We start from the raw sequence: 14023 nt of genomic DNA on the forward strand, positions 1-14023 counted from the left end.
ATGCAGGTTTCTAGCCTTTATCGCTGGAGGAACATGCTTGGAAACCGGAAGCCAAACGAGGGTTTGCTGAAACGGGGGCTGAAAAGCAGAGCTAGTGTGCTTTGCTGATTCACCCAGGGGTTAGCAGACAGGAATCAGGCAAATATGAATTTCCTTGCATTGCATTACTTTTATAATTATCTTTAACGCCTCTGGTGTGCCCATCTCTCATCACGTGCCCCCTCATACACCTGAAGCTACAGAAGCAGATTCCCAGGACTGCCCCATCCTTCCCCAAACACCAGATGCGTCCCGATTGCAATGGCAGGAATTTCCAGCTAGCGCAGCCAAAAATCACCCTCCCTCTTTGCCAGGATGATTCTGCTCTATAAACCTGTCATCGTCGTCATCGGCCTAGACAAAGGTGGCGCAAGCTCATCTCTACACCAAAAAGGGCACAGAAGGAGGCGAGCAGAGAGACACCATCAGCAGCTGCCCACCACCGCCAAGGGAGGGGTGCTCCCCGACAGTATTGACGCGTTAATGAAATCCAACAGCGTTTTTGCCCTTCTGCCCCGTTTGGCCCAGAAAATCTGCACACTCAAAGCAATTTTCCCCAATCTGACACCTTCCAAATATGTTGAGCTATGACTCTCAGCTTAGGAGTTGTGGGGAATTGTAGTCCCAGGCATGTTTGAAGAAGATGGACGCTAAGATCTTTCTGTAGACCTCTAGGCCCATCTGCCCTTCTGTAAGTGGATGTGAGAATAACCTTGGGAGACAGGAGGAAGAGACGCGGCCTAGACCAGTGTTTCTCAACCTCAGTAACTTTAAGACGGGTGGACTTCAACTCCCAGAATTCCCCAGCCAGCTATGGGAGTTCTGGGAGTTGAAGTCCACAGGTCTTAAAGTTGCTGAGGTTGAGAAACATTGGCTGAGACAATGGTCTGATAAGAGGCAGCTGAGCCCACAGAAGGAATGGAAGTGGAGAAAGCATCTCAGAAGGGACCCTCCCTAGTTCTCTGGAAAGTAAAGGCAAGGGAAGGGAGGAGCAGTTTCAGACTTGCAAGATGCTGTTACTGTAACGCTCCCGTAAAGGTACTAAGACTATAATAAAAGTATTTGTACTCATGGGTTTGGTTTCCCGTCCGGACTACCTCAAAGGGCTGGCAGCTTCTCTGAAGCTTCTGAGCCTTCATGGGTCCTCTAATTAGTCCCCCTCCTCAACGGGATGCATTCAGAGAGCTCACTGTCCAATGTGCCCATCCCCCCAGGCAGAGGGTGACCACCAGCCCTTCAAGGTAGACTGGACTAGGAAACCAAAGTCATGCAGGCCAATATTGCTTTTATAATACAGATACAGTGAGAGAATCTTCCAAGTCTGGATGTGTTTCCCCACTCCCTCTCATCATCTTCAAGAGAACTACAGAGGTGAAGTCCACACGTCTTAACGTTGCTGAAGTTGAGGAACACCAGCCTAGACAATGGTCTGATAAGAGACATCTCAGCCCAGAGGAGGAACGGAGGTGGAGAAAACATCTCAGAAGGCACCCTCCCTATTTCCCTGGGAGTCTGAGTCACTTTCTCATATTACAGGTCTGGCCCAGACTCCGATTTCTCTTACCTGACAACTGCCTCGGTAGCGGCTGTTCCTCCTGTCCCTCAAGGCCATTCCCTTGACCCACTACAACCGCTGATGTCAACAGAGCTGCCTTATTCTGCATGATTATGGTCCATCTCCAGATCTCAGCCGGCTCCATAGCAACGAAGGCTCAAATTCTGCATGTTCTTGTGGAATCTTCCAACTCTCCCGGTAGACCAGTGATTCTCAGCCTTGGCCGCTTTAAGACGTGTGGACTTCAGCTCCCAGAATTCCCCAGCCAGCCATGCTGGCTGGGGAATTCTGGGAGTTGAAGTCCACACGTCTTAAAGCGGCCAAGGCTGAGAAACGCTGCTGTGGATGCTTGGCTGCTACTCCTTCTTCACTCACCTCTCTTCAGCAGGCTGGCCCTGTAGCGTCCCTCAAGGGTGCAATTCCACCTCTCAAAGCGGAACTGATACTGGCATTCCAGGGCACTCATGCTAATGGCCTCCATGAGGGTCTCAGCCACGCCCGGGTCCCTCCGGCACATCCTGCGTTGCTTCTTCTCCAGCTTCAGGCGGTCACAGACTTTGTAATGGGCCTTCATAGCGGCTTCCTCCATTTCTGAGGTGAGAGGGAGGATGGTCAGTGGCTCATTCCCCGTCAACCTGGCGAGAGAAAGGAGGTGGGATGAGTCATCGGAAGAGCACGGCTGGCTGGGGAATTCTGGGAGTTGAAGTCCACCCGTCTTCAAATTGCCACGGTTGGGAAACATTGACTTAGCAGGTAGAAAACCGGTCCCAAGTAGTGATTGGCTGCAGTGCCCAAGCCACACCCACTACCCCCTTCTTAGCCAATAGGGAAGGTGGTCGTGACGTTGGGCGCTTCTTGGAATTGGCAGGTGGAAATTCTGCACTTCCAAAAAGAGGGCAAGGACCCGGTCAGTATTAAGTGTGCATCGCTGGCAGCATTTGGTAGCAGCAGCCAGGGGAAATGGGTTGTACAAGTAATCTATGTCAGCAACGATGATATTAAATAAAACCCCTTTCTGCTCTTACCGAGCAGACGCCGTCTGGCCAAGGCAGCTTTCTAGGCAAGCAAATGAAAACCCCACGGGGGAAATTTCGCTTGGCGCTCCCGCCTTGCATCTGTTATGGCCTCGCTCTCCTCTTGCACACAGGCGTGCAAGGAAGCCAGGGTCTTGCACACCACTCTACGTCCCACGGGGCCGCACAGAGGTCAAGCGGTAACCCTGGAGAGGTTCCCACTGGGAAGACTCACCAGTTTTCCTGGCTTGGCTACCTGGACCTTCCAGTCAGGGGACGGGTGGGCAGAGAGTCAGTAAAAATGTAACTGTATCAGAACTTGGGTCGGTTTCCCTGGGGGGAAACCCAGAAATGGCCCTTTGTGCCAAAACAAGAAAAATCCAACCCTAAAAAGCCAGAAACTCAGATGGAAGAAAGGCACAACAGCATGAAGGCTCCCCCCAGCCTTCCTTCGTTGCAGGATAGTCTTGGGCTAAATATACAAGGAGACCATGCCAGTGAAGGGCAGGGAATCAGAATGGAAAAGCCTTCGATTCAGAGGGCTACCACCAGCTGACCCATACAAGATCACGGAGTTGGAAGGGACCACCGAGATCTAGTCCAACCGCCGGCCAGGGCAGGATCCATGAGTCACAAGGCACTCCATTGCCCAAAAGGAAGACAATTCCTGCACACAGTAGGTTTGTTTGCTGTTCTGCAGGCAACAGCTTGGTGGGCCTCGACAGACGAGGCCCGATGGCTTTACGAAAAAAGGGTGTCCGTGAACAGCCGTGTCTCTTTTTCAGAAGGTTGAACCAGAGACGGAAAGGCCACCGGTTTGTTTCCCGGCCTATATATGCCACTGCAATCGCTGCGAATCCTGAGCGGCTCCCTTGTTTGTGGTCCAGAAAGAGGGCGAAAGCGAAACGATGCAGAATTGCAGAAAAAAAAGCAACGGGGTTGACGAGCGCCAATCCAACCCCACCCCAATAACATCTCCACACACCAAGGAACACTCAAAGCCAACCGGACAAGTGTTTTCTCCCTGTGGGTGGACCCTGCCATATCAGCCCATAACACCTGTTGGAAGGAGCCTTAATGGCTTTTCTAAAACCCAACAGAGTTGGGATCAGTCTGATCTCAGGGGGATGCTGTGCTGAAGAAGGGGGTCTGTTCAAGGCATTCCCAGGGGGGCAGACCTGGAAGGACCCCGGCCTTTGCGATGGGCAGACAAGCAAGTGGTCTTGAAGACACCCAGGTCCCAAGCCACCCATTGCAGCAACGGCAACCCATCTAGGTGACCTCAAGAAGGGGACTGGACAGATTCCTGGAGAAGCAAGCTGATGCTGATGGCTGCGTTGACCTCCTGGATTCTTGGCCACGTGATTTAAATACCGTTGGCTCCAAAAAGGCAAGAGAAAGAGGCATTTCTCTCCAGTTCGCATTTATGAGCTTCCCAGACACATCCCATTGGCCACTGGGGGACCAGCGTGCTGGATGAGCTGAGCAGATGGCCTCATCCTGCAGGGCAGTTCTGAGGCTCTTAACCCAAACGCTGGTCCATAGCTTAAGATTTCAGTCTGGGATGGCTTTGGCCTTTGGCCTCCTTTTACACAACTGAGAGAAGGAATGAGAGAGGAAGAACAAGGGATCATCTGAGGTCACAGAGGTTGCTCTTCTCCCCAACTTTGGCACAATGGTGGTCTGGACTCTCCAGCCAAAATGCCAGCCAAGGACAATAGTTTTCCCCTGAACCTCTGGGCGTGATCCAGCCGGCGCTTCCCACCCAAGGATTCCTGCAGATAACAGCTGTGTGTAAGGGCAAGACCCACGCTAGACCAGCAGCGTAGCTTGGCTCAAGGGATGGACACGTCTCTCAAGTTTCTGGGTTTTTCATCCCTGGCCACCACCCCGCCTTAAATTCATTCCATCCTATTTCAACACCGGCTTGCAACGTTAGAAAAACAAGCGGGTCGGCGGCAAGCCACACAGATTTTTCTGAATTTTGTCGGCAAGATTTGCCTTCTCAGCCCATCTAGTAAAAGGTCTATACGTTTGGCCTCTCCTAAGCCTGCTTTCCAGTGCTTTGCCCAAAGAGCTGTGCCGTTCGTATTTCTGGGAAGAGAGAAGGCCAAGGGTAAAATAGGGACTCTGCTCACTCAGAAGCTCATGGGCTAACAATAGTCTTTACACCAGTGATTGATGGAGGGGAGATGATAGATAGATAGATAGATAGATAGATAGATAGATAGATAGATAGATAGATAGATAGATAGATAGATAGAAAGAAAAGAGGGAAACTGACACACAGACAGATATGTAAGCAGATCAGGGTTTCTCAACCAGGGTGACATAGAACCCTAGGGTTCCACAAGAATCACTATCATGATTTATTTAAAAAATTATTTCAAATGCAGGCAACGTCACATTAAAGAGGTACGTGCAGGGGTTCCCCGAGGCCTGAAAAAAATATTTCAAGGGTTCCCCCAAGGTCAAAAAGTTGAGAAAGGCTGAAGTAGATAGATAACAGTGAGAGCCAGTTTGGTGTAGTGGTTCAAGGTGCCGGATTAGAATTTAAGAGACCCTGAGTTCGAGTCCTGCTTTAGGCATGGAGTCAGCTGGGGGACTTTGGGCCAATCCCTCTCTCTCAGCCCTAGGAAGGAGGAGGCCAGGCAAACCACTTCCAAAACCTTGCCAAGAAAACTGCTGGGACTTTGTCGAGAGTCAAAACTGACTCCAAGGGGCACACAAACATACAACCCCCCATCCCTATAGGTAACAGCACCTAGCTGACCTTACTAATCTCAGAAAAGCTAAGCAGGGTCTCATTAGTATTCGGATGGGAGACCACGAGGAAAGCTCTAACAGACTTAACCATTAAACAAAGAAAAAGCAACAGCAAACAACAATCATAATAAGAAGTGTAAGTCAGTTCTGTCTCATGAATGAGTCATTTGTCCTGTTTTCCTTGTTTTGGCTTACAATGGGAACTAGTACCGCACCTCATCCATCTCAGGGGTGTCTCTAGAAGGGGGTTAAAAAAGTCAAGATGGTGGCCACAGTTGCACAATCAAAGCCCTGTTCCTATTTTTACATACAACATTTTAAAAGGGCAGGACTTTGATTGTGCAATCACGGCTGCCATCTTGACTTTTTCGACCCCTTCCTGCAGACCCTGTTGATCAAGCTTACAATCTCTGACAACAAAAAACCCAGCTATAACCCAATCAGTCCCCAAGAAGTGTCCCATTTCTTGGATCTCCCCTTTCCTCCCAACACCTTATCTTCCTTCTTCAGCCATTCCGGAAAAGATTTCCAGGAAAGGAAGAGACAGCACAGTCACTTGCTTTGAACCAAGCGTGAGCCAACAGCAGCGTCTCAGTGGCACGCCAAGGCTCCGTTCTTCTGCACGTGCTGGATTGGGGCACATCACAAAACTTGATGAACGGAAGGAATTCTGTCCACTTCCCACATCTTTCTTCCTTTTCTGACACCCAGAAAATCACAGCTCGCAGCAACCTTTCCAAGATTGCAAGAAGGGGGCAGGCAAGTCCACCCAGCCTCATTCAACCCCTGCTTTAAGAGAACCTCCAGTCCACAGCTCTGGACAACACTCAAATTTATTTATCAAAACTTTTACACCACCAAATAGCCGGAGCTCTCTAGCCACTTCACAGCCATTCCACTCGCACGCCCATATACACACCACTTCTCCAAATGACTATGGCCAAGAGGGGAAGCTTCACGGCATCAAAGCCAACAGGACAGCATTCATCACTTGTTGAGATGGGCAGCTATAGAAATCAAATAAATAAATAAATAAAATAAAGTAATGCAATGTTTGCTGTTCCACCTGAAAATGCTGATCTATCTACCTGCACCTCCTCAAGGCATCTTTGCTAGTAAGATCTACTTCAATGGCTGCATCCGAGAAGAGATATGAAAGAAAAGCAGAATGTTGCCCACAGTTCATTCATTCCCTGCTAAGCAAGGAGGTTTTAGAATCTCTTTCTATTCAGCATCCAGAATGTCTTCATAATCTCTCTAAGAAGCTCTCGCTAACACCAACTTCTCCCTATCCGGGCCCCTTCCAGATGTGCGGACTTCAATCCCCAGAATTCTCAACTGTGGCCGCACTAGCTGGGGAATGCTGGGGAATTCTGGGAATTGAAGTCCACACCCTGGAGGGCACCGAGTTGGGAAACCAGCAGTAGAAGATGGGGAGAAGACCCTCTTTCCAGCCAGGAAACTCAGACGACAACTTCATTAGCTCTGGAATTCCTTCCCGCCTGGCTCTCTTAAAGGAGATTTGATCAAGCCACAATGCACACGTTCCAAACAATGATCTCAACTCCATCGGCCCTCCACCCGCTGTCGTTCCGTCAAGGCTGAAAATGTGAGGGGGAGGCCAGAGAGGAGAGATTTCCCCAGCCTACAAAAGAATAATTGTGGTATCAGTGGAATGTGCATGGATCAGAGAAAGAGGAATTTGGTACCCTTCATCTTCATTTTTGCAAAGATTTATTTCTTCCCTCCCACCGCTCGCTGCACGCTAACCCACCCACCCCAAAATTCTTTGCAACACAGCTCATTTGCCTAGCCCTATCAGCTGTCCATCACACCATCTGGCTTACGCTGGGCTGCGTTTTGCCTGGGAGAATTCACACCCACGAAGCAGGCAAAGGCTGGCCGGCCATCACTCATACGTAGCGTACTGTTCAAACAGCTGAAGAGGGGTCACAGAGAGCGGGGGTGGACTCATTCTCTCTTCCCCAGAAGGCAGGGCTAGAACTGATGGGTTGAGACACCAGAGGCGGCGGCTCAGGCTGGATATCCGGAGGCACTTCCTGACCGCACGACCTGTGAGCCGGTGGAACAGACTGCCACATGAAGCAGGGAGGTCTCCATCGCCAGAGGCCGTCAAAAACAGGCTGGATAATCATCTGTCAGAGGTGCTGTTGGAAATCCTGCATGGGCAGGATGCTGGACCAGAGGACCTCTAAGGTCCCTTCTAACTCTTAAGTTTCCTGATTCCAATACTAGGACCCAAAGTACAAGTCACCTTATATTCATGGCCCCCAGCTACTCCCTAGCAGCCCTGGGTAGTAATTAGTCAACTCGGTTTTCACTGTGGAGTCGTTCTAGCACTGAAGATGTTGGCTGGTCCTGCCACAAAACATCTGCAAGCCAACCACCAAGCTCAGCGAGCACCGAGGACTCCACAGTGCAGCCCTGAGCTGCAGCGATCCTTTTCTATATGGAGTCACCGGGGAGCATCTTCCATAACTTGCCAGCTGCTGCCATACAGCCTCCCCTGAGCACCTTTCCCAGCTCGATGTTGCTCTTGATGCCCCAAGCCCACCTGGCCCCCTCCACCTCCAAGCCCCATCTGCAAATCTTGCAATTGCAGCAAGCCGATTTTCACCCCGGCAATTCCCAAAAGCTTCTGAAGGATCAACCAGAAGACCGTGGGGAGGGGGATCAGGTTGGCCAGCCTTCCCGACCCCTGCAAGGCTCCCCCATGTGTGCCTGTCAGTCTTGGTCAGCCCCCGCCTGCCTGCGCAAAAGCGCGCACACGTCTGACTTTTGGAACCAGCCGCCCATGAGTCTCCCTAACACCCCAGACAGCCTTAAGTCTTCACCTCCTAATTTTAAACAGCTCCGTGATGGATGGGGCGTCTTGCTACTGGCTGTGCTGCCTTTTCGAAGGCTATCGTTTACACCTCGCAAGCGCAACCCGGCTTTTGCAGCTTAAGGCTCCCACATTTCAACCAGGCTGCGCGGGAAGCCAAGCCTGCTAGAAAGAGGGGGCATTCTCCCCCTCCCCAATTTAGGGGGGAGAGGGTAGCAAAAAGACAAAAGTCAGTTCTAGACAGGGACAGAAGATACTTGATGCACCTCCGAAGACGGTCTGGCCAACTTTGCTCGTTTACAAAAGTTTTTTAAAACGTAGGAGCTGCCAGCATCTTGGCTGTAGCCCCCAAAAAGGAAAGGGCCAAAATAACTGCCCTATTTGGGAACATGTTTTGGGGATGGGAGTTGAGGATGAAAATAAATGTTTTAAGCCTTGTAAAACTGACGATTAAATGACTCAGAAAATGCTGGCTGTGCCTGTACCAGGTAGAACTCACTTAACAACCACAATTGGGATCAGAATGTCAGTTGCTAAGCAAAGTGGTTGTTAAGCAAATCCAACCCAACTTTACAACCTTTTTTGCGGCAGTTGTTAAGCGAACCATGGGTTTGTTAAGCGAATCACACGGTTCCCCATTGATTTTGCTTGCCGGAAGCTGGCTGGGAAGGTGGAAAATGGCGATCCCATGACCGTGGGATGCTGCGATGGTCGTGAATGCGAACCGGTTGCCAAGTGCCAAAGTGTGATCACATGACCACAGGGGACGCTGCCATGGCTGTAAGCGCGAGGACTGGTCATAAGTCGGTTTTTCCAGCACCATCATAAGTCTGAACCATTGCTAAACAAATGGTCATTAAGTGAGGACTACCTGTAGTGTCATACAGCTGTATCCACCCTGCATTGTAGCTTACCCACTATGGTCCTTGGCACATCCTAAAATGTGGCCAGCAAAACACTGCCCACCTGTCCTGAGTCGTAGGGAATGACACATCACAGCTGCAGGGACAGAGTTTCACTCCCAATCTGCGGGACTGGAAAGAAGGAATCAATCTGAATGGATGCTTTATCATTTCTGAGTTTTAGACCATCTCTTAGAGAGAGACTGAATGCAATGTGTGCTTGTTTGGGGGGGAAAATTCAATTTCAGACTCATTTGTCAAGGAACAAAACCAAACTGGAACAAATTTGGGGCAATTGGTAAACTTTTTGGGTTGTTTTTTTTGCAGAGAGATGAAAATTTCCTGAGCTTTTAGCTCCAGTTGGGCCCCGAATTAGTATTCATACGTCCCTATTTCTTCCATTAAATCTGACTTTGCACAGTGCATCTGAGGCAGGCACTGCTTTGGGGACCAAGCGAAAAACCCACTTCAAGCCAGATGCGGAAGTTCCACATGGCCGCAGCCGACTCAAGCCAATGCAGAGCCGCTCCGATTTCCAGCTTAATTTCCTGTAATTTCACTCAGAAGGACGTCGATTCACTGCAAATGCGTCAGAACATACTTCTCGTGATTTTGACCTTCCCAGGCTCTCCTGCTGGATTATCACCCTGTGGAACTTGCTTCATCTTCTGCTCTGACACGCGGAAACCAAGCAAAACAAAATATGCATCTCTTTGTGGTGTGTAACATGTCCAAAGTGCCACACACTGGGATAGTCATCATCCTGGCGTGGAGAATCTCTGGGCTACAGACCTAATTCGGGGGCAGGAACAGGGTGCCTGAAACTACCCCATGCTGGCCAGAGTGAGGACCATCTCCCCTTCTCCTGTCTGGAGCCAAAACCAGGGTGGACCTTCTGCCTTAAAGCTCCGCCCACTGCTGTCCTCCAGCCCACCCAGGCTGCTGATGAGCTGAATCCGGCCAGAGATCAGCTCCAGTTCCTCCGGGCCAAAGTTAAGGCATGGCCAAAATCAAACACGCTACCAGAGGAAATAGTGAGGAATTTGAAAGCAATTCTTCCTTGCCTCTATTCCCATCCTACGTCCATGGGTGGAACGGGAGATTCCGTTATTCCTGCTGGAAGATGCATTATATTTACACCCTTGCAAATTTGGTTGGAGATAATGTCATGGAGAAAGATCCCCCTCCCCACTTTCTCCTTGCCATGCATTTTATACAGCCCGTTCTCGGCTCCTTGCCCCCCTCCCCTAACTAAGCAAGCCCAACTGGGCTGTAACCTTGCAAAGGAGTTATCCCACTTCTTCATCAGCCTGGTAGCCTTTCTTCACACCAGTCCCACCTCGGGTGCACCCTTTCTGAACTGCAAGGAGGAAAAATCCCCCCAGACTCTGAGCCCATTCACATTAGGGTGTCTAATAGCCCAGCTGGGTTCACACAACCTGCTGGGTCAGATGCGATGGGACCCTGCAGTTTGTGGAACTCTGTCATGGTCATAGCATTCTGTGTGAATCAGACCATCACATTAAACCAAAATATCCTTTATTTGGGTGGGTGGAACATGCAGCGAGGACAGAGAAACTGCGTCTGTAAAACAGGGTTTGAGAGACCCAGTTTGGGGTCGTGGTTAAGGCACCGGGCTAGAAACCAGGAGGCCGTGAGTTCTAGTCCCGCCTTAGGCACGAAGCCAGCTGGGTGACCGTGGGCCAGTCACTTTCTCTCAGCCCTAGGAAGGAGGCAATGGCAAACCACTTCTGAAAAACCTTGCCAGGAAAACTGCAGGGGTTAGTCCAGGCAGTCACCAGGAGTCAAAAACTGACTTGAAGGCACCAAAAAACCAAACGGAGTTCAGGGTTTAGCAAGTTGTGCAAAGCAATCATTAGCTTACAAGCTGATTTCTTTTTTTTTTCAAATCGTGATCCCCAGCTGGAATTTAGCTTTTCTTTCTGCAAAACTCACTCAAACAGGCCAAACGTGGCCAGTTGCTCTCTGCCGAGATCACCCACCCAGCCTCAGTGAAAAAGAAAGATTTAAAAAATTTTAAAAAGAAGAAAAAAGGAAGACGCAAGGAGGAAACCTCCATCAGCCAGCCTCAGTTGAAATGTCATTGATTGTTGACTTAACAGAGATTTAAACAGCCAAGTCAGAAAATCAACCACTCACTTCAACCCCAACAGGCCAGAAAAAGCCATTACTGGGGACAAGATCACAACCTTGTCACTCTGCCTGTCCAAATAAATCAAACAAAGCCACTCTCGGACGGCAAGATTTTTTTCTTCACCAGGTGCCTTAAGGACAGTTTTCCATGGCCTGGTGCCCAGCTGGAACTGTGACTTCCATGCCAGGGCAAGGTACGCTATGGAGACAGTGTTGGTCATGCCTACTGATGACCTTTGGCAGCGCCAGGATGCGGATGGCGCATCCATCCATGTGCTCCAAGATCTCTCAGTGGCTTTGATACCATCAACCATCTTCTGGACCAGTTCTGGGGCTTGGAGGTGCGTGGCACTGTTTTATGGTGGTTCTCCTCCTTCCTCCATGGTTGGTTCCAGGGCATGTGAAGGGATTGTGTCTCCAACTGCTTGTTTGTGGGTACTTCAGGGGTAGATACCCTCACTGCTCCTCCTTAACACCTACATGAAGGGTACATGAGTTTGGGTCTGGTATCATCAGGATGCTGATGACACCCAATTACATATCTCCATCCTGGGCCATCCAGCAATGCTCTCAATGTCCTAACTCAAGGTCTGGAGGACATTCAGATCTGGATGGGGAGGAACAGGCTCATGCTCAACCCGAACAAGACTGTGGGGGTTTGGACTGACCAGATCTGGGAATATTCCAGTGTTGACCTTGGATGGGGTGGCACTTCCCCATTCAAGAGTGATGTGCAATCTGGGGGTCTTTCTGGACTCTCAGCTCCCACTTGGGGAGCAGGTGACAGCTGTGACCAAGAGGGCCTTTGCAGAGGTACATCTTGTGCACCCAGTCCTAGAACAGGAGGCCCTTCAGACAGTCACTCATGCCCCAGTCACCTTGCCACTGGACTACTGCAATGCACTCTACATGGGGCTGCCCGTGAAGGCCACCCAGACACTACAGCTAGTCCAAAATGCAGCAGCGTGGGCAGGAATGGGGGCATCTCAGCAAGCTCATGTGTCTTCACTGCTCCATGAGCTGCACTGGTTGCCGGCTGACTTTCAGGGGGAATTCAAGGTGCTGGCTGTCCTCTATAAAACATGGAGCCTGATTATCTAAGGGACCACCTGTCTCCAGTGGTTCCTTCCCATCCAGGAAGATCAGGTGCAATGGGGCCATTCTGGGTCCCCTGAATTAAACAATGTCATCTATGGGACCCTGGAAGCACACTTTCTGTGTGGCAGCGCCTGCCCTCTGAAACACCATCCCCCAGAGATGTTTCACACAGCTCCCACCCTTTCAACACTTGGCTTTATTCCCAGGCCGGGAATCCCTGGGTTTTCTAACTCGATTGGCGATTTTGTACACATCCTTTTTTAATTCTTTCTTTTCCTCCTTTTAACTACAGGTAGTCCTCACTTAACAACCATTCATTTAGTGACAGTTCAGACTTACAATGGTGCTGAAAAAACTGACTTATGACTGGTCCTCACACTTACGGCCGTTGCTGCATCCCTGCGGTCACGTGATCACAATTTAGGCACTTGGCGACCAGTTCACATTTATGACCGGCACAGCATCCTGTGGTCATGTGATCACCATTTTTGACCTGCCCGGCCAGCTTCTGGCAAGCAAAATCAATGGGAAACCACGCGGTTCGCTTAATGACCATGTGGTTCTCTTAACACCCGTGGTGATTCACTTAATGACTGCTGCGAAAAAGGTCATAAAACCGGGTCAGATTCGCTTAATGACCACTTCGCTTAGCAACTGAAATTCCAGTCCCAGTTGTGATTGTTAAGTAAGGACTAACTGTACGTCATATGTGGGACAGAAGGCCTTTCAAATCTAAATAGATGAATTAATAAATAAAATACCCTACCATCCTCAGCCAGTATATTTGGGCTGAGGTGGCAGGAAATATCATTCTAACACATCTAGGGGCCTCTCACCAAGACATACAATTCAGCATAAAAAGGCATACAACTTTTCAAGGCTGCGCAGGGTTTCTGCTTTGCTAGAAATACCGATAACCCAGTTCAGCGACTGCCTTCAGTCACTGTTCGCAGTTACAGCAGTGATGAAAAAGTAACTTTCCCCTCTTTTGGGGGAGATGGGCGGTAATTAAATTTGAATAATAAATAAATTGAATAAATAAATAAAACTTGGTGAAGCATCCTCACAAAGCAAAGGAAAGCTGAAGTCAGATTGTAATCACAGCCACGCTTTCACTTAGCGACCACTTCACTTAATGTCATGAGTGCCGTTGAGCTAAAGTCATCAGCGCAATGGCACACATGACAATGACAAGGAAATAGGTGAAGGGGTACAAGTTAAGTAGCCATCAACCTACAACGACTAACGGCCAACAAACAATAGCCAAATGAATCACGGAGCCACCCAAACCATCAGCGGCAATACAACGGGGATCGCCCAGCTGAAAGCAATCAGCAGAGGAATGGAAACCTGATGATGGGCGATCCCGGAAACCCTCACCCACCGGCAGGGCAACGCATGGGACAAAAGGGGGGTGACGTGACCGTGAGCGAGGGGGCGCTGACCGGCGCGGGGTATTTAAACCCCGCACCGGCGCGCTCCTGTCACTCTCAGCTTTTTTCTACCAACGCTGTACCTGCCCTGCAATAAACCAGAGCCTGATTCGCAAACCAGTGTCTGAACGTTATTCAGAGATAGGCAGCGCATGACACTTAACAACTGAGTTGCCGGTCCCAGTTGGGGTCGCTAAACGAGGACCACCTGTATTTCC

General features: G+C 49.9%; 1 protein-coding gene across 1 annotated transcript in view; it reads right to left on the reverse strand.

Moving 5' to 3' along the window:
• WNT9A (Wnt family member 9A) overlaps positions 1-14023 on the reverse strand; it is a 40811-nt gene that overhangs the window by 7104 nt on the left and 19684 nt on the right. The window contains exon 2 of the mRNA XM_063301911.1: positions 1970-2229. Within this exon, the coding sequence (XP_063157981.1) occupies positions 1970-2229 (260 nt within the window). The remainder of the gene's footprint in view (positions 1-1969; positions 2230-14023) is intronic.

This window comes from Candoia aspera, chromosome 4 (genome assembly GCF_035149785.1).
Source record: "Candoia aspera isolate rCanAsp1 chromosome 4, rCanAsp1.hap2, whole genome shotgun sequence".
In the NCBI taxonomy this organism is placed as follows: Eukaryota; Metazoa; Chordata; class Lepidosauria; order Squamata; family Boidae; genus Candoia; species Candoia aspera.